Consider the following 18,877-nt stretch of genomic DNA (forward strand, 5'->3'; position numbering starts at 1 on the left):
AACAACCATAAAAAAAATTATGTTTAATTTGTTAGAAAACTTAAATTAATATCCCTATTTTACAATTTTTAACAATTATTTTACTTTTTAAATATTATAATTTTAGTAAAATTTTAAATTTTTAGATTATACAAAGTTTTTAACTAGATAAGTTTCATCTTCAAAAAAAAATAATAGGATAAGTTTCAGATTAGCTTATCCTATCGTGATGAGTCACTAAACACTGAATTAAGATATGATATAATACAATTACTCTACCATGTCTGTTATCCAGCGTACCAAATGTACTCTAAGGGTCTGTTTGATCTGCAAAATATAAATACTGGACAGAACAGTACATGACAGTACAAGACAGAACAACACAAGACAAACGTTTAAGGTATTGAACAAACTTTGTGTTGTACGATGTTTGGTGGACAAAATGTTATTTTGGTATTTTAGACAACTTGTGCCGAGGACAAAAAGTTGTCCCGTGGTTCTGTGGGGGACAAGAATTTCAAGTTTTGTCCTGTCTCTTGGCCCCCAGTTTGTCCAGTACCAGAAACAATTTTAAAATCAAACACAGTACAGCAGGAGTTATCCTGTCCAGTCCCTTATTTTTTAGCAGATGAAACGCACTTGTTATCTATTTAGGTGCCACGAGATTCTAAGATTAATATATATGAAATTGTGTGTAGATGATATCTGATTTTTAATATTAGAAAAACAAACAATAATAATATTTATTTGTTCTCTCTTCCTATTCGACCCTTTATGTCTCTGTCTCTGTCTTAGCTCTGCATCTTCACCACAACCTTGTTTCAACTTCAACTCTAAACTTCAACTACGCGTTATCTCTAAGATCCAATACTTTATCTTTTTCAATTCACTACCAATTTCTCAATTTTTAACATACATTTCGACAATTCCGCCGCTATTTTTTTCGGGGTTTTCGATTGTAACATACTTTGTTTGTTGTATTCTAGTACGTGTGTTCCTGTTTTTCCTTACCTTTCAATCGAAACAGCTTTATTTGTTTCTTAACTTAACTGGGTCGTGTTTTTTATTGATTTATATTCTTTCTAGAATCTCAAGTTTTAATCTTTTGATTTTTTTCCTTGTTGCGGATTTGGGTTTTTCTTTTTGCCTTCTGGGGAATATAAATTATAACCCTTTTGAAGTTGGAGTTTGAGTTATCTTGATTTGAATTAAGAAATCATTTGGAGGTTTTTTTTTTTATGCTTTGGTTGCAAAGATGCATCCTGATCAAAGAAAAAAGGTAAAGTCACTAAAATCTTATCTATGTAGATTAATTTATATTGTACTTTGTGTTGTAAATTTTGCAACTTTATGATATAGATATAATATTTAGTTTACTCTTCATGATTGAATTTTTTAGTTTATTATGGGGCTTTAAATCTAAACTCTTCCATGTTTCCTGGAACTGTTTTTTTCTCTTTTACTTTACTGTTTTGATCCTAAGAAGTTTTGGTTCTATTGTGGACATGACATGAGACATGATTATGGTTAAGCAGAAATGTTTATGCAGTGTTGTTAAAATTGCTATTGTTTGGCGATAGGCGACTTAGTACAAAATGTCAGATAGAAGCTATAGAGACACTATAGCACTACATGTATGTATAATGTAGTAGATCCTTAGGAAAGTTCAAAAATTTGTTTGTCTACTATTTCGTTGAAATACTTTTATCATCCTTTGTTTATTGTTGGATGCAAACATTATACTATGATGTTGCAAGAATTTAGTAAAAAATGTGTAGCATCATTCTATTTTGCTTTTTGTTGCAATATGTATGCTGAAGATCATTTTAACTTATTTATGGCTTTTTGGTTTGCTTAGTATCGTTGTTAAGTAGTTTGGTTTGCTATGTTTATGCAGTCATCTGTGGATGTGGATTTCTTTACTGAATACGGCGAAGGGAGCAGATACAAAATAGAGGAAGTGATTGGTAAAGGAAGCTACGGTGTTGTTTGTTCTGCATATGATACACACACCGGAGAAAAAGTTGCTATAAAAAAAATCAATGACATATTTGAACATGTATCTGATGCAACTCGCATTCTTCGTGAGATTAAGCTTCTTAGATTATTACGCCATCCGGATATTGTGGAAATCAAGCATATTTTGTTACCTCCTTCAAGAAGGGAATTTAAAGATATATATGTTGTTTTTGAACTCATGGAATCTGATTTACATCAGGTCATCAAAGCAAATGATGATCTGACACCAGAGCATTACCAGTTTTTCCTCTATCAGCTTCTACGAGGCTTGAAGTTTATACACACAGGTTATAATTATTTTAGCTAGGGGGACTTTTCTTAGTTTGGTTGCCGTAGCATATTTACTTTAGTAGCTGCATGGAACTAGTTGATAAATTATAAAATCGATGTTGCTGATCTTAGACTTTGTAATGGCCTTGTAGCAAATGTTTTTCACCGAGATTTAAAGCCAAAAAACATTTTGGCGAATGCCGACTGCAAACTGAAGATTTGTGACTTCGGTCTTGCTAGAGTAGCTTTTAATGATACACCGACTGCAATATTCTGGACAGTATGAATCTTTACCCCTAAAACTATCACCTAATAAATAATATAAAGCTCTCCTTCTCATTTCATCTCTATTAATTCCATTTGTTTGCTAACAGGATTATGTCGCAACAAGGTGGTATAGAGCTCCCGAGTTGTGTGGATCCTTTTTCTCCAAGGTGCAATTTATGTTATGAACTTATGATTATTATTAAGATTCTTCATATATTTTTATTTTATATTTACCCCTTGCTTCTTTTATGGATATCATAACATCAAGGATTGTTTTTCGAAAAAAAAAATCCAACAATGCATGTTGAAATAGGAATTTGAGCTTTGTTTTTAAGCTAATTATTAAAATTTGGGTTGAACCTTACTCAACCTGACAAAACCAACTTGTAAGGTGAAAGACACCTAACTCAACCTGACCAAACCAACTTGTAAGGTGAGAGACGTCTTCTACTTATAAACACTTCTTTATGTCATATCACATCAAATGTGGAACTCAGTCTCAACACAGACCCCTCACACCCAAATTTAAACATCTGAAGCGTGACCCGAGTGACCTGATAGTAGGTGACTGAAAGGATCTTGGTTAGACTCTATTACCATCTTAGAATTTGGGTTGAGCCGAACTCAACCCTACAAAACCGATTTGTAAAGTGATTGATTTCTTCCACTTATAAACACTTTTTTCAAGCCATATCTCCAATATGGAACTGTCAACACTAATTATTTTCTCAAAATGTTAGCTGTGCCTGAGCCTGTGATCCTTATTACATAAACTGGAACTTTTCTTCTTTAGGAATAAAGGACTCGTATAATTGTATGTTGGTTAAACGGGGCTGACATTGATGCCCAATCAGGGAATAGAAAGGCTTTCTTTGTTTATATTGCTAATGCACACGTTTGAAATATTGAATTTTTAGTCCTATCAAATAGTAGGTTGATCATGTTTGTTAAATGAAGATCTATAATGTTTTTATGCATCTATGTATATCTCATTGATTTATATTTTAGACTTTGTAAATATATATGATCAAAAACTTCTATTTCCAGTATACACCAGCTATAGACATATGGAGCATTGGATGCATTTTCGCAGAACTATTAACTGGAAAACCTCTTTTCCCTGGGAAGAATGTTGTCCACCAACTGGATATCATGACTGATTTTCTTGGAACACCATCTCCCGACGCCATTGCAAGGGTCCGTTGTTCAGCCCTTCTTCATCATACCAATTTATTTATTTTACTTTGTTACTTATTGGTAATATGTTAATAGGTACGGAATGAGAAAGCTCGGAGATACTTGAGCAGCATGCGTAAGAAGAGGCCAGTTCCTTTCTCGCAGAAATTTCCTAATACAGACCCCCTTGCTCTTCGCCTATTAGAAAGAATGTTGGCATTTGAGGCTAAGGATCGGCCTACTGCTGAAGAGGTTGAATCTTTACGTCCATCTATATGTAGTTAGCTTTCTCTGTTGTATCTTTTTAACATATATCTTGTGCATAATAATGTCAGGCCCTAGCAGATCCATATTTTAAAGGCTTGGCCAAGGTCGAAAGAGAACCTTCTGCTCAGCCCGTTACTAAGATGGAATTTGAATTTGAGAGGCGGAGGATAACAAAGGAAGATGTACGAGAACTTATATACCGAGAAATATTGGAGTACCATCCGAAGATGTTAAAGGAATTTCTAGAGGGAGCAGAGCCAACGGGTTTCATGTATCCAAGGTTTTGTCTAAACTTTTACCCAAATTTTTGTTTCACATCTCGATTCTTTTTGCAATGTTTTAAGTACACATTGTTTTTTTGCGGAAGAAAAGATTTGGACTGTTAATCATGAATTATGCACATTTTCTAGTGCTTTCATTAGTATGTTTTAATTCCCCCACACATGTACCTTGAAGATGATTATTGTTTTCCACACACTCAATATATCACTATTTGTTTTCTTTTTGAAAATTGACCCGATTATGCGATTCTCGAAACATAGTTTTAACTACAAGTTCATTCTTTAATCTTTATGGGATTGTAAATCATGGATTTCAAGCAATTTAATTTGGATAGATTGATTTTAGTTTTATATGTTTGTTTCTATCCCTAATTTATGTACTATGTAAGGTCAACATCTGATTTCACTCCTTCTTTGTTCCCAATCTATTTTGGACAGTGCTGTAGACCTTTTCAAGAAGCAATTTGCATATCTTGAGGAGCATTATGGAAAAGGAGGAACTGTTGCTCCACCTGAGAGGCAACACGCATCTTCGTTGCCTAGGTATCCTAATTTTGTTACTTTATTAAATATTTTTATTTTACTTTCTTCTTTGGCCGATGCCGTTAATTTATCTTGACAAATGCCAATGTGAAAGACACCCATTTATGTTCTTTTAAATTGCCTACTGTCTCTGCTGATTCGAGGATGTATATTGTATATGCAGAGCATGTGTGTTGTATTCTGATAACACGATGCATAATACGGCTGAGGTTGCAGACAATCTATCCAAATGTTGCATCAAAGAAGTTGAGCAACAACCTGTAGATAGGAGCAGTGCTATTCTTCCAATGACTCAGCTTCCTTTACAAGCTCCTCAAAATATGCAAGGTTTGATGACTATAGTTTTTTACACAGATTTTATGGATTTTATTGTTATTATCGTCTAATGTACATTTGTGGTTTGCGTGCTTTAGGTCTTGCTGCAAGGCCTGGGAAAGTTGTTGGTTCCGCAATGCGTTACAACAACTGTGGGGTGGCAGTGGTGGCAGAAACCGAACAGCGGAGGGTGGTTAGGAATCCATCTGTTACGGCTCAATACGTTGCTTCGAACGGTTCATATCCGAGGAGAAATCCAAACTATAAAAATGAGACGGCAGATGATGATGGGATTGAAGGTTCTAATGGGCTTCAGCCAAAACCTCAATACATAGCAAGAAAAGTTGCTGCTGCTCAAGGCGGAGCAGGTGGCCAGTGGTATTGATCTTTTGATATAATGTTGAATATATAGAAAATCAATACCGAATATTGATACATGGAGAAAATCAATACCGAATATTGATACATGGATTTCATGTGCTACACCAAATCTTGATCTTCTGAACTGCAAAACTTTGAAGTGGCATAACCTTGACAATGATCAACCAGAGGTAGAGAGAGCTTTGAGAAGTGAGTTTCTGGCGGACGATTTCATCAATTGAAAATTTGGAACGGTGATCGACACGGTCCAATTGATGATTTTCTTACACTCTACTCTAATTTGTTAAATTACAGAAACACAATAGACCTGATAACTCATGAACTTGAAGGTAGAGCAGTTGCTTTACTGCAGAATTGAAGTTGTTACTTATCTTGAGTACAACTATAAAGATAATGTATTTTAAAAAAAGAGATTAATTTGTAGTCAAAATCATAAACTCCTCTCTCCCTCTTTGAGTAAATTGATTTGGTGTTAACAAGAGAGACCAAGTAATAAGTGCCTAAATAATTTTAAAACCAGTGAAAGTATTACATGTATGCTTATTAATTTTCAAAGTGCACTCTGGTGGTGTGATATTTATCTCCTTGCAAATCTTTTCTTTGGCCTATGTTTTGCACTAAACAAAGCCTGTAGATATTTGTTTTCAGTGTTTTTGATTATTATAAATAAACCATACACTTAGTTACATTGCAAGCCCTACTTTGATAGAAGAGCTCATCAACGTCTCATTGTAAGCTAGGAGAAACATACCCTCATGAAAGATCATAAAGAACAATCAATCTCAATGAAAGTTTACACTATTGTATGTGTAAAAGACCACAAATAAAATATGGAAATGCATATTCTCTGTAGTTGACATATTCTGCATTTATAATGCCAATCTATTACTGATGGTTGGATCAAGATTGGTTTGACATACAAGTAGAGGAGCTTGAACTCTGGTCAAAGTGTTAGATCTAATAATTTTAGCATTTTTATCAGTTGAGCTAGGATTTTTGAACAAAACACCGTAATTTATATCCATCCATAAAATTTGAAAAATGTTATGTTAACATTTTTGTTGCTAGACACCATATATGCATATTTAGTGTGTACATAGTTTCATTTTGTAATCACAAAATTTGAAGGATTAATTTCTATATTTACACAAAATTAAAAAATAATTATAAATGATGAATTATTATACGATGTTTATCTTCTATAAATAAAGTGACAAACATCATTTAAAATTTTCGCATAACTACGAGATTTTTAAGTCTCTGAATCAAAATTTCTAGATTAACAATATTGATATTGGCATTACCAATCGTTAGTTAGTTCGGGGGTGATTGACACTGAACTTGATAAGGAGGACTACAGTTTGATCCCCGCAACTGCGATCGGGAGGGGCTGAAACCACTTGATGTTAGAACTAACTTTCGAACCAGATTAAACCGGTGGTGAAAGCAAAAAAATAAATAAATATTGATATTGGCATTTGAGCTAGATTTTACCATTACAAACCTTAGATTTTACTATATACTTTTCAACCGACAACAATATTGATAAATTGAACTAAAAAAATCTCGCATTATATTATTATTTTTAAATAGACGAAATAACAAAATTATTATAAATTCACGCATAAATGAAGTAACCGGATTTTGAATTCCGTCGTCGTCGTCCAACCTAACAATTTCGATATTTTTACGGTTTAGTTAGCACGGTTTAGTTAGCACTTATACTTTATTAGTGTAATCTTGAGCAAGTCCTCATCTTCAATCTTAATAATTACTACTACAACTGGCAACATTTTACAGTACAGTAATCTCTTCTTCCTCCATGATTCGAAGACTTCTGAACTCATCTCTAATCCATCTTCCCCTTCCACTTCCACCACCACCCAAACCAAAACCAACCACCTTCTCCTTCCCACTCCGAACATTCTCCCACATGGGCGACACCCGCCGACCTTCCCCCACTCCCATCCCATCTCTCCAACAATCAAATCGCTCCGAACTCCTCCGCGCTCTAGAATCCTCCATAGGCTCCTCTTTCAGTTCCCAACCCCTAATCCCAAACCCTAACCCTCTCGTCATCGTAATTAGCGGCCCTAGCGGTGTCGGCAAAGACGCTCTCATCACAAATCTCCGTAATTCCCGCCCTAGTATTCACTTCGTCGTCACCGCCACCACTCGTCCTCGCCGTCCCTCTGAAATCGACGGTAAAGACTATCTCTTCGTTTCGAAGGATGAGTTTCTGCAAATGGTGGATAAAGATGAGTTTCTTGAATATGCCTTAGTTTATGGTGATTATAAAGGTGTTCCTAAGCAGCAAATTAGGGATTTTATGGCGAAAGGTTATGATGTTGTTTTGAGAGTTGATATTCAAGGTGCACAGACTTTGAGGAAGGTTTTGGGGAAATCGGCGGTTTTTGTGTTTTTGATGGCGGAGAGTGAGGTTGATATGGTGGAGAGATTGGTGGATCGGAATACGGAGACGAAGGAATCGTTGCTTGTTAGGATTAGTACTGCTAAAGAAGAAATGAAGCATGTGAGGAATTTTGATTATGTTGTGGTGAATGCTAAGGGTAAGCTTGAAAATGCTGTGAAATTGTTGGAGTCTATTATTGATGCTGAAAAAGCTAAGGTCTGTCAAAGGACTCTTCATATATAGATTTATTGATGATTAGATTCATAGATAATTTGTTGGTTCTGGTAATGCATTGCTTGTGATGATGATTTAACACAATGCTTGTTGTTTTAATTACAATGTTCTAGACTCTAGTATCATATTTGTTAATTTTATTTATTGAAACCAAATTGAATTTAGTTGATGAGAATTGACACTTAAGCCTCAATGATATACTTTCATATAATCCTTATAATGACTGATTGGATAAAGAAAATTGTACCACCCAATGTGATTTCGATTCATATTTTTTATGTAATTCATCATAGCTTAGTTAAGAAGGTAGAAAATTATATGGTTACTTATCCTTCCAGACCATTGATCGGCAGGCTCCGAAGGTGAGGGGTGCACCTGCAAACACTCTGGCGATCAAGTAAGTTGGTGCTGAAAGTGAGGTTTAGGATTTCGAGTAGTACGTACCTCGGCCTAGGCCAAAAGTTAGGCTTTATAGGAGCCAGGTTAGGTTTTCGAGGGACTAGAACCTTCTATGAGACAACTGTCCCTTTTGGGAGCGTTCCTTTGGCCTTGCTCCTGTGTGCCTCTAGAGCGTGACTTGGGTGACCCGATCCAGAGCGAGAATGGGCCTTGGTCCAATCTTGAACAGTTACAAATTTGTTCCATCTTTACCTTGTGTGTTTAGAAGGAGGGTTTGCGAACGATTAAATAGAGATCCTAGTTACTCCTATATAACTTATGTTATTCTTTTCGTTAAGTTAGTTTCTAATGTTATCAAGCATTTTCTTGATTTGGTCACTGCTTACTTTTGATATTTTGTAGTCTAGTAATCATCCAGAATCATATAGGTTCTTGGTTGAAGGTCCAAGCCATAATTTTTTCCTTTGCTGAGATGGATTTCATTTTATGTCTATTAGTGGTGGAAAAGATGAGTATCTTGCATGAAATTTATAGGCTTAAATTGTTGTTATAACTTATCAACATAACTTTGTAATTCAAGCTTTATTATATTATCACCATAACTTTCACTAGTGAGTGGTTATTTAGTGAAATTTCTCGTCGTTAAAGTTACGAAATTGAGGATGAACTTCATTGAATTTCGAGGTAGGAAGGAGGGGTTGGATTGCAGACTTTGTTCTAACGTGTGGTATTCTCCTATTTGAAATGCTGAATCTCCTCCAAGGGATTGTAATTTGTGTGAATATTCCACTCTGCAATTTGATCTGGGTTTCTATATCCTGTAGGCTGCGGTGTAGAATTATTTCCCCTCCTGTTATTGGTCGGAGATTAGGTGATTTTGTAGAAGATTAAAATTGAAATTCCTATATTACTATTAGGGTCGTGATTCTTTATAACAGGGTTTCACTTGAGAGAGCTGAATGTTATAGCATTGATTGAAACTTGAAAGTCTCGCTTGAGAGAGTTGAATGTTATAGTGTTGATTGAAAACTGAACTATAGAGATTGTAAATATATGTGTAATTGTGTGTGATTAATAGTGTTTGATTTACAAATAGTTGTTGTGGATTCAACAGGTTTTTGGTTTCTCTCAATACCAATCCATACACAATATAAGTCATAGGTTTAGTAGTTAACTTGGCCTTCTGCGAATGTTTTATAACTATAGGACTGATCTTTTTCTGGATTCTGCTGTGACAGGAGTTTTGTACTGCTGTCAAATTATTATAATTTTACCTGTTTTATCTGAATCATTTGTTTGATTTTGTATTTTACCACCTAGGTATTATTTCTTGTTTAACTGTGAAATTGCAACTTACTACATTTTCATGACAAAAGTGATATGCGGGTTTATTGCAACTTTTTTAACTGCTCTGGTTTTATTTATGCATTACCCTACTACATTTCTCGTCTATCATTGGATCCAATTGCTTAAATTAGTTAATACTATTGCCTGCGTATTCATTATTCAACATGCGATGTTCTCCTAATGTTACCATTATGGATTGTAATGATCCGTCTACTCTAAAATGAGTGTAATAGAGTTCAATCAATAACTGAGCTGATGCATGCACATGTATGATAAATTATGGATGTACTGAAGTATCATTTGTTAATATCATTAGTAATAAGCACGCTCATTCAGTTAGAAAAAGGGGCTTATATGTTCCTTTCTTCAGTATATTAAGGGTACATTTTAGTGCAGAAAACTACATAAACAAATTACAACCAAATCTATCACTAATCAGAGATACAAAACATCTGTTTCCGATCAAATAATTTTTATACAAACAGATTATTAATAATTTGTTCAGTACTTAATCAGGATCTTGGGTTCCACCCCTGTTTTGGGCATGCAATATTGTTAAATTTTTTAGACAGAGTTTGTCACCATTTGAGTCTTACAAGGCTCAAGGGATTGGTCTTTGTAGTTCCGTGCAAGGGATATCCGATTTACAACAAAAAAATATATAAGTAGCTTCACTATTTTAACAAAATTGTGAACTTTACATGAGTTATGAGTTATTAATTAATAGATTAAAATTGAGATAACCAAAAGAATGATGTATGAATGAACACATACAAAAGACACTGTTCTGTTCTGTTTTTACGTGTACGTTTAAACTAAAAAACATGTACCAGAAGCAAGATGGCAATGCGTGGAACCTGAAGAATCAATGTATTTATTGTGAGGTCCTTATTTTCTCATTTTTCTTCTTTTTCCTACGCTTTCTGGGACCCATAAATGAAAATGAAAGAAGCATTGACGGAGACCCCAATTTGTTAACGTAAAACTTATTAGGACTCATTGAGTCAATACTGAGCTATCTCTGTCTTTTCCTTTTTCTCAAGGAATAATGGTATCAATTATATGAACCCAACAATTTTGTTCACCAATTAATTATTGTTTTTGTCATCCCAGTCTTAATTAGTTGTTATGTGATTAGTATGAATGGTCATTACATGACCATGGTATGAATTATCCAAATTGAGCTATGGTATGAATGATTACAACAAATATTCACATTATTTTATTGAATAAGATAATGGATAGCACGCATGAACAACTTAATTAGCCATAAGCTACGGCATCAACTCAATTTTCATAAATTATTTATTTTTTGTGTCATTTCATATATGATATATGATCATATCACAATCTAATCGTGCACTCCAAGCTACAACAAAGAGTTTCTCCATAAGGTACATAATTTTAACAAAATAAATATGACAACTAAAAATAATAGAAATAATTAAGTGATTGAGTTCAAGTTGTTAGCGAGTTTCTCCTAAAATGAATATTTAGCTAAACTCTAAATTATTAGGACTTTTACCACCAAAAAAAGACACTAATAATAGGAAGAGAATGTAACTTCCTTTTATTTTAGTTTCATGTGCTACATTTTTTGCTGCATAAATCTTAATGCATGTACATCGTATTTTAACTATTTTTCAATTATTTCTGTCAAAAAATACATTCTTCAGTCAATTCCTTAGTAAAATTCTACAGTTTTTAAGAAATTAATTAACTAGTACTTTTGCCCTTTTATAAACACAAATAAAGCATTCAATATATTAAGACTTACAATATCCATTTTATTCATTTCTATCCTTCGAAAAAGAAAGTTTTATGTGCCCATTTTTTCTTAAAAAAAGTTTTTTTTTTGTAATTAATTGTATTTGAAGAAATATACAGATATCCGATTTACACAAAAAAAAATGAAAACTTCAAAAAATCAAAATAAGCCAATTTAATGATTTATATATGTGTAGACATGTCAATGAAAGATGAGAGTGAAATAGTTAACAAACAAAATCTTGACTTGTTACATAAAAGACCCTCCAATAATGCAATACTAGGATGTATATGTGTGTCACCTGAGAAACCACTTCAGCATTAATGTAACCATTAATAGATAGTAAATACGACAAGCTAATGACTTAACATACTCCACCTTATTGGAAGCTAACAAGAAACTTTCTAGAAAAAGAAAGCAATTAAGTTTCATAAGTCAAGATATAGTGAAAGAAGTTAACCCTTCCCCCAAGTTACTACAATTGCTAGCAAAGCATAACCAATATGCCACATATTATAAGCTTGCCCTCTAAGCTCTCCATTCTAATCTTTTAGTTATTATATATAATAACCAATCTTCATTAAATTTCCACAAACACAAACATTTTCATTCAAATTGCAAAACAACATAAACATATATATAATTCTATTACATAAACACTCACCCTTTTGTCATTTTTCATACATAGTAACACAAGATAAAAATATATATTATCATCATGGATCATAGAGTTTGTGTAGATGGAGAAGGCGAAGGCGAAGGAAGCATTCGTCTACAAGTTGGTGAACTTAGGAGGCTAAGCGAGACAACAAGCAAATGCGCGACGATGTTTGAGCCTCGTCGCGGCCTTAGCAGTATTGAGAAAAGAGATAGTTGTGAAGCTGATAAAGATGATAATTCTGATGAATCTTCAACAACGGTTAGAGCACCGGAAAAGAAACTCACCCTCTTCGCCCTGCGCCTTGCCGTGCTTGAAAAAGCAGCAACTGGTTTAGGAACTCTTGGTTTTATATGGGCAACTGTTGTACTTCTCGGCGGTTTCGCCATTACTTTAGACAAATCAGACTTTTGGTTCATCACAATTATACTCTTGATTGAAGGGACAAGGATTTTCAGCAGGAGTCATGAGCTTGAGTGGCAGCACCAAGCCACATGGACTATTACCGAGTCAGGAATGTATAGTTTTCGGATGCTGAGATCAAGTTCGAATTTCATTCTTCAAAGTATAAAGGATCTATGCAAGCCTATTAATGCTGCTGTTAGTAAGCGTAGGAGAGACACGGTGGAGGCGAATGTAGTTGCACCAGGGTTTCAGGACAACAGAAACACCAGGACAGCATCTCGTACGTGGATTAGTTCAGATGTTCCACTTTTACCATATGCTAAGTGGTTTTTCATTTCAAGGCATATCAGCAAGGTTCTGTATTGGCTTCAGCTTCTTTCTGCCACAGCTTGTGTGGTACTATCTTCGATGAAGCTCATCAGGCATAATTATGGAGAGATTGCTAAGGGAGATACTGACAAGAGGAACCGTGAATCGGCTCTCAACATCTTTTATGCATTGGCTCTTGCAGAAGCTTTGTTGTTCTTAACTGAAAAGGCTTATTGGGAGTGGAAAATCAGCTACTGTGAATTATTGGATGAGGTTAACAAAGAGTGTGAGTTAGGGCCATCAGGGATGGTGTCTATTCGGAGATTCTTTTATGACGCTTATTCGAGGTGTGTCAATGGAAGCATATTTGATGGATTGAAAATGGACATGGTGTCTTTTGCTATGGATCTTTTGGCCTCAAACTCACCTGATGAGAAGCTCATTGGAGCGAGAATTCTTCGGCAATTCGCAAACAGTGAGAGGTTTTCGGATGATACGCTTCAAAAGATTGGAATTTCTATATCGTTGGTGGAGAGACTAGTTGAGATGTTGAATTGGACAGACCACAAGGAGGAAGAAATTAGGCTATCGGCTGCTGAGATTTTATCGAAACTAGCAGGCAAAAAGCAGAATTCTCTACGGATAGCTGGGATTCCGGGAGCTATGGAATCAATATCATCTCTTCTACAAACTAACAGGAATTGTATGCATGCGGCTGATGAAGTTGGAGAAAAGAAACTCATATTTGATCACCCGTATTACGGATTCTGGACATTTAACCATTTGGGACTACTCATTCTGAAAAAACTCGCGCACGATCACGACAATTGTGGAAAGATTGGAAATACAAGAGGCCTACTTCCAAAGATTGTAGATTTCACACACGCCGAAGAAAGCCTACTGAAGAATGAAAATGTTACTCAGTCTCAAATTCTGACGGTGAAGAGATCTCTGCAGCTGGTGAAGATGCTGGCTAGCACAACAGGAACTTACGGAAAACATCTTAGAAAAGAGATTTCAGAGGTAGTTTTCACTATCAGCAATATCCGAGACATTTTAAGACACGGTGAGAAACACCCTTTGCTACAGAAACTGAGCATAGAAATTTTAACAAGTCTTGCATTGGAAGACGAAGCAACAGAAAGGATTGGAGGAACAGGCGGCGTGCTTAAAGAATTGTTCAACATATTTTTCAGACAAAACATACCTGAAAATCAGAAAGACGTAACAACCGTTTCTGGTGAGGCCTTAGCAATGCTGGCATTAGAAAGCAAAAGCAACTGTCATCGAATTTTGAAGTTGAGAGTGCTTGAAAGGCTTGTAGAAGCATTGAAAGTTCCACTGATTCGTGTTAGTGTTGCTAGAATCCTAAGAAATTTATGCAACTACAGTGGATCAGAATGCTTCGATCAGCTAAAGGGTGTCACAGCCGCAGCTCCCACGGTAAGTGTTATTTTTATCTGACCATTATAAGTTACTTATAGCTACCAACAAAGTACCAACATGTCAGGTTTATACTTTATATACTATGAACCTGTTTGGATAAACAACTTAATTAAGCTCATATCATATAAGTGCTTATGTTTAAGCTCCATGTGAGGTTTATGCTTTATATACTATGAACCTGTTTGGATAAACAACTTAATTAAGTTCATATCATATAAGTGCTTATGTATAAACTATTTTAATAACAAAAGATAAACTAGCAGAAAATAGCCTATAGATATGTTAGAAGTTGTTTTCATAAGTTCTGTCAAACAATCTTACAAGTGTTTCTAATAGTAGATAAGCTCAAATGAGTCAATCCAAATAGCCCTATGTTTCTATTCGAGAAAACTTATACTGATGATTAACAACAAAAAATTGATCAATCTTTAACAATTACTCAACCTTCCAGGTACTTCAAGCAATCATGTCACAAGAGAACAAGCTACAAGAAGTGATGGTTGGACTAGCAGCAAATGTTTTCTCATTCATGAATTCTTCTGAATCAAGAATTGTGTTTGAAGAAGCTGGAATCACTGAGGTTGAACTAGCTAAAAAGTTAGTCCAGATTCTCATGAAACATCAATATCCAGCAACAAAAGTCCCAAGGATAAGGAGGTTTGTGATTGAGCTGGCTATTTGGATGATGATAGACGACGAAGAAAACATATATACTTTTAAGGATCTTCAAATGGAAGAGGTGTTGGAGGGTGTTTTAGAGACCACATCAGAGCTTGAAAGCTTTAATGTTTTCTCTGGTACTGTTGGTCTGAATCGGCACACTCTAACAATTCACTCACTTGTTGAGACAGCGTTGAAGTTGCTCGAAGACTAGTAAAATAATGAAACACAGTACATTATTTTAAGATCAATAATCCATGTTGATTCAGAGTAATCACTGCAATAATGTACTTATATGTAAATATGTGTGTATCTTTCAAGGGCTAGAAAACTATAGCTTTTAGCATTGAAATTCCAAATATACTATTAATTTCATATTTTGAGCTGATGATACTTGAAGAAGCAAAATGAAATTATTCTGACAACAGGCGATAGAAGAAAAAATAAGATGTTAGTTATGAAGAATCTGACATTATTAACCGAACCTAAAAGAATTTAACCACTATCCATCAATATCTAAATCTACTATTATAATTTTCTGACAGATAAAGCAGACGCATTCAAATGGAACCAACACATCAAGTGTAAAAAATAGTCGAATAATAGATTCCTCCCTTCATACTGCGGTCCCTATTCGCGACTTAATTACAAATTACTGGATAAAAACTTTGTGTACTCCAGATCAACATTCTAGGCAATCACTTTGGAGACGACTCCTGCACCAACTGTCCTACCTCCCTCTCTCAAAGCAAATCTTTGTCCTGTTAATAATTTAATGATTGTTGTAAGATTATATTGTTGAGTGTGGTCACAAAAAAAAAACACAATGCAAAGACAGTTCCAGCTCTCGTATACGACATAAATTATAATTTGATTGATAGATGAGATAATATAGATATTATTTAGTAATTATTCTAAGAAAGTAAAAAATGATGTATGTAACAAATAATATTTATGTGATCCATCGTAGATAATGCTTACCGCATTCAAGAGGAACAGGTAATATCAGCTCAAAAGTTGCGGTGACATTATCACCAGGCATAACCATCTTGACATTTTCAGGTAACTGCACCTTTCCAGTAATGTCTGCAGTCCTCAGGTAAAACTGAGGCATATAGTTAGAGAAAAAAGCGGTATGACGGCCACCTTCATCTTTTGACAGGACATAAATCTCCGCTTCAAACTTCTTATATGTTTTCAATGCACCAGGCTTCGTAATAACCTGTAATTGAATTTTTTTTTTACATGTTAGTTGCTACTTTTGCTTTTGTATGTGTTGATATGTATTCAATTAGGAGTGAATTTCATAACACTTTGAATCAGAATCAGTTTCACTCACCATTCCTCTCTGCACATCATCTCGTTTTAGTCCTCGTACAAGAAGTCCTACATTATCACCAGCCTAGAAATGGGAATATAATATTCAATTATCACCAATCCAATCGCGAGGTAAAAAAAGTAGAGGATAAGAAAGGTTATATGATTTTACTCACTTGCCCTCGATCCAATATTTTCTTGAACATTTCGACACCAGTTACGGTGGTCTTCAAAGGTTCACTCTAAGCACAAAAGACTGGTAAATACGAAAACATAAACAATAATTAAAGCAAAAAACTGTAAGACATTTAATTTTGTGTACCTTTGTTAGTCCTAATATTTCAACCTCTTCACCAACTTTGATAGTACCTTGTTCAATACGGCCAGTGACAACAGTTCCACGCCCCTTCAAATAAACCGCAGAATGTGGCATTGCATCATGAATGAGAATAATTTTGTTTATGGTATAACGTTTGTAGTTACCTGAATAGAGAAAACATCTTCGATTGGCATTAAAAAAGGTTTGTCTAGCTGCCGGACTGGATCAGAAATATATTCATCGACAGCATCCATTAGTTTCAAGATAGCTTTCTTTCCAAGTTCTTCATTAGTCCCTTGCAAGGCAGACAGAGCTGAACCTCTCACAATTGGGATATCATCCCCGGGAAATTTATAGAAATTAAGTAGTTCTGCAAAAATTTGTTTGTGAAAGGATACACATACATTAGCAAAAAGTGTAAGATTTTTTTCTTCTTCTCATTCAAATACAAGTAAAACTATGAGGTGATTTTTCGTACCACGAAGCTCCATTTCGACAAGTTCAAGTAACTCTGGATCGTCAACAGCATCAACTTTATTTAGAAAGCATACCAGTGATGGCACACCAACCTGCAAAGAAAAGTTTCTGATCTTATTATGGTTTAGGTAAGTTTATGAAAACTTACATGTTAGCAAAACGAAGTACCAACCTGACGAGCGAGGAGTATATGTTCCTTTGTTTGAGGCATTGGACCATCTGGAGCAGAAACCACGAGGATTCCACCATCCATTTGTGCAGCTCCAGTAATCATGTTCTGTGATTTCGCCAAACAAATTAAGGACAAGGCTCAGAAGCATTATCACACACAAATTAAGTCAGGCAATCTTCAAAGTAATTTGAACTATTATGCCTCTTTGTCAATAATATAGAAGAAAAAAGTCATAATTTGCACCTAAAAAGAGGACTTAAAATCAAAATAACACTGTATGCTTGACCATGAAGGTTACCTTAACATAGTCTGCATGTCCCGGGCAATCAACATGGGCATAATGCCTCTTTGAGGTCTCATACTCAACATGAGCCTGCGATACCAACAAGATAAGACCTATGATAATAGCTCAAGAGTATGTTTACAAAATCTCAAAACTATATAACATTTCACAAGATGCTTGATTTGAGTATGGACTTAAAAAAACAGATAAAATGAACTGTGTTTTACTGTAGCAATAGTAATTCCTCTCTTCTTCTCCTCAGGAGCCTTGTCGATTTCGTCAAAAGCAATGGCCTTCGCTCTACCTTCATCAGCTAGTACCTGTTCCACAATCAATTCACTTGCATAATAAGTATTGTTCAGCTCAAAAACCTAAACCTAATCACACAAATTTAATGCCAAAATATAACAGAAAAAAAGGTTACACAAATCATAATTCCTGCACACTATGCTTATAGTAAGTGGAAATCAATCCCCAAACCTTTGTAATGGCAGCAGTTAATGTGGTTTTTCCATGATCTACATGCCCAATGGTGCCAACATTAAGATGAGGCTTTCTGCAAAAGAGAAAACCATTTTGTTACTTAATAATAACCATTTCCATACACTATGAAACACTGACACTTAACACCAAACACCACACTGACACTAGTAATAATTTGATAAAATAAAAGTGATCTAATGGTGTGTCGGTTTTGTATCAGAATCGAACAACAACATGTGTCGAACATTGGACATGCTTTCAATTTAAAGTGTCGGTACTATATAATAATACAGAATCAATAAACCTAATTTCTTCATGTGCATGATGATGGCATGCACAGTTATATAAGCACCACAATATAAAGAAATGCAGGTTATGAAACACAGACACAGACACTAACAGTTGACACAGATAATAATTTGAGGAAATGACATAATACAATGTAATAATAAGTGTCGGTGTCTTGTGGGACACTAACATATTGACACGGATAATAATTTGAGAAAATGACACAATCCAATATAATAATAAGTGCTGGCGTTGTGTCCGTGATTCATAGGGTTATTAAGAAATGATGATGAAGTGAGGGTTTTATTATTATTATTATTATTACGTTCTTGTGAAAGTGGCCATGGATCTATGGAGAGAAACAAGAGTTGATGATGCATTGTTGTTGAGGGAAACGGTGG

At 34.9% G+C, this 18,877-nt stretch overlaps 4 protein-coding genes across 4 annotated transcripts; 3 read left to right on the forward strand and 1 right to left on the reverse strand.

Moving 5' to 3' along the window:
• The first annotated feature begins 662 nt into the window (after positions 1 to 662).
• Positions 663 to 5,974, forward strand: LOC123895385 (mitogen-activated protein kinase 15-like). Its single transcript, XM_045945655.1, has 10 exons — positions 663 to 1,258; positions 1,877 to 2,285; positions 2,421 to 2,548; positions 2,643 to 2,702; positions 3,583 to 3,732; positions 3,808 to 3,963; positions 4,047 to 4,258; positions 4,698 to 4,802; positions 4,966 to 5,129; positions 5,216 to 5,974. Exons 1-10 carry the CDS (start codon positions 1,235 to 1,237, stop codon positions 5,500 to 5,502), a joined length of 1,695 nt encoding a protein of 564 aa, XP_045801611.1. The 5' UTR covers positions 663 to 1,234; the 3' UTR covers positions 5,503 to 5,974.
• A 1,273-nt stretch (positions 5,975 to 7,247) lies between these two features.
• LOC123899580 (guanylate kinase 3, chloroplastic) lies at positions 7,248 to 8,938 on the forward strand. Its single transcript, XM_045950746.1, has 2 exons — positions 7,248 to 8,127; positions 8,499 to 8,938. Exons 1-2 carry the CDS (start codon positions 7,321 to 7,323, stop codon positions 8,544 to 8,546), a joined length of 855 nt encoding a protein of 284 aa, XP_045806702.1. The 5' UTR covers positions 7,248 to 7,320; the 3' UTR covers positions 8,547 to 8,938.
• Positions 8,939 to 11,991: 3,053 nt separating this feature from the next.
• Positions 11,992 to 15,514, forward strand: LOC123896797. Its single transcript, XM_045947175.1, has 2 exons — positions 11,992 to 14,474; positions 14,929 to 15,514. Exons 1-2 carry the CDS (start codon positions 12,378 to 12,380, stop codon positions 15,349 to 15,351), a joined length of 2,520 nt encoding a protein of 839 aa, XP_045803131.1. The 5' UTR covers positions 11,992 to 12,377; the 3' UTR covers positions 15,352 to 15,514.
• Positions 15,515 to 15,779: 265 nt separating this feature from the next.
• Positions 15,780 to 18,877, reverse strand: LOC123896799 (elongation factor Tu, mitochondrial). The gene is made up of 12 exons (XM_045947177.1): positions 18,802 to 18,877; positions 18,186 to 18,261; positions 17,933 to 18,025; positions 17,721 to 17,795; positions 17,423 to 17,527; positions 17,252 to 17,342; positions 16,938 to 17,143; positions 16,777 to 16,860; positions 16,631 to 16,696; positions 16,477 to 16,539; positions 16,119 to 16,359; positions 15,780 to 15,898 (listed from the first exon to the last, which is right to left on the reverse strand). Exons 1-12 carry the CDS (start codon positions 18,819 to 18,821, stop codon positions 15,828 to 15,830), a joined length of 1,191 nt encoding a protein of 396 aa, XP_045803133.1. The 5' UTR covers positions 18,822 to 18,877; the 3' UTR covers positions 15,780 to 15,827.

The sequence above is a fragment of the Trifolium pratense genome, linkage group LG7 (assembly GCF_020283565.1).
Source record: "Trifolium pratense cultivar HEN17-A07 linkage group LG7, ARS_RC_1.1, whole genome shotgun sequence".
Classification (NCBI taxonomy): Eukaryota; Viridiplantae; Streptophyta; class Magnoliopsida; order Fabales; family Fabaceae; genus Trifolium; species Trifolium pratense.

What these genes read in the sequence shown, in the direction of transcription:
- LOC123896799 (XM_045947177.1), bottom strand. Translation starts at nt 18,821, where the DNA reads ATGGCCACTTTCACAAGAAC. An exon ending in ATGGCCACTTTCACAAGAAC is followed by an intron (nt 18,262 to 18,801) that starts GTAATAATAATA and finishes TCTCTTTTGCAG; the next exon opens with AAAGCCTCATCTTAATGTTG. An exon ending in ATATACTCCTCGCTCGTCAG is followed by an intron (nt 17,343 to 17,422) that starts GTTGGTACTTCG and finishes TTTTCTTTGCAG; the next exon opens with GTTGGTGTGCCATCACTGGT.
- LOC123899580 (XM_045950746.1), top strand. Translation starts at nt 7,321, where the DNA reads ATGATTCGAAGACTTCTGAACTCATCTCTAATCCATCTTCCCCTTCCA. An exon ending in TTGATGCTGAAAAAGCTAAG is followed by an intron (nt 8,128 to 8,498) that starts GTCTGTCAAAGG and finishes ATTGATCGGCAG; the next exon opens with GCTCCGAAGGTGAGGGGTGC.
- LOC123895385 (XM_045945655.1), top strand. Translation starts at nt 1,235, where the DNA reads ATGCATCCTGATCAAAGAAAAAAG. An exon ending in ACGGGTTTCATGTATCCAAG is followed by an intron (nt 4,259 to 4,697) that starts GTTTTGTCTAAA and finishes TATTTTGGACAG; the next exon opens with TGCTGTAGACCTTTTCAAGA. An exon ending in AGCTCCTCAAAATATGCAAG is followed by an intron (nt 5,130 to 5,215) that starts GTTTGATGACTA and finishes TGCGTGCTTTAG; the next exon opens with GTCTTGCTGCAAGGCCTGGG.
- LOC123896797 (XM_045947175.1), top strand. Translation starts at nt 12,378, where the DNA reads ATGGATCATAGAGTTTGTGTAGATGGAGAAGGCGAAGGCGAAGGAAGC. An exon ending in TCACAGCCGCAGCTCCCACG is followed by an intron (nt 14,475 to 14,928) that starts GTAAGTGTTATT and finishes TCAACCTTCCAG; the next exon opens with GTACTTCAAGCAATCATGTC.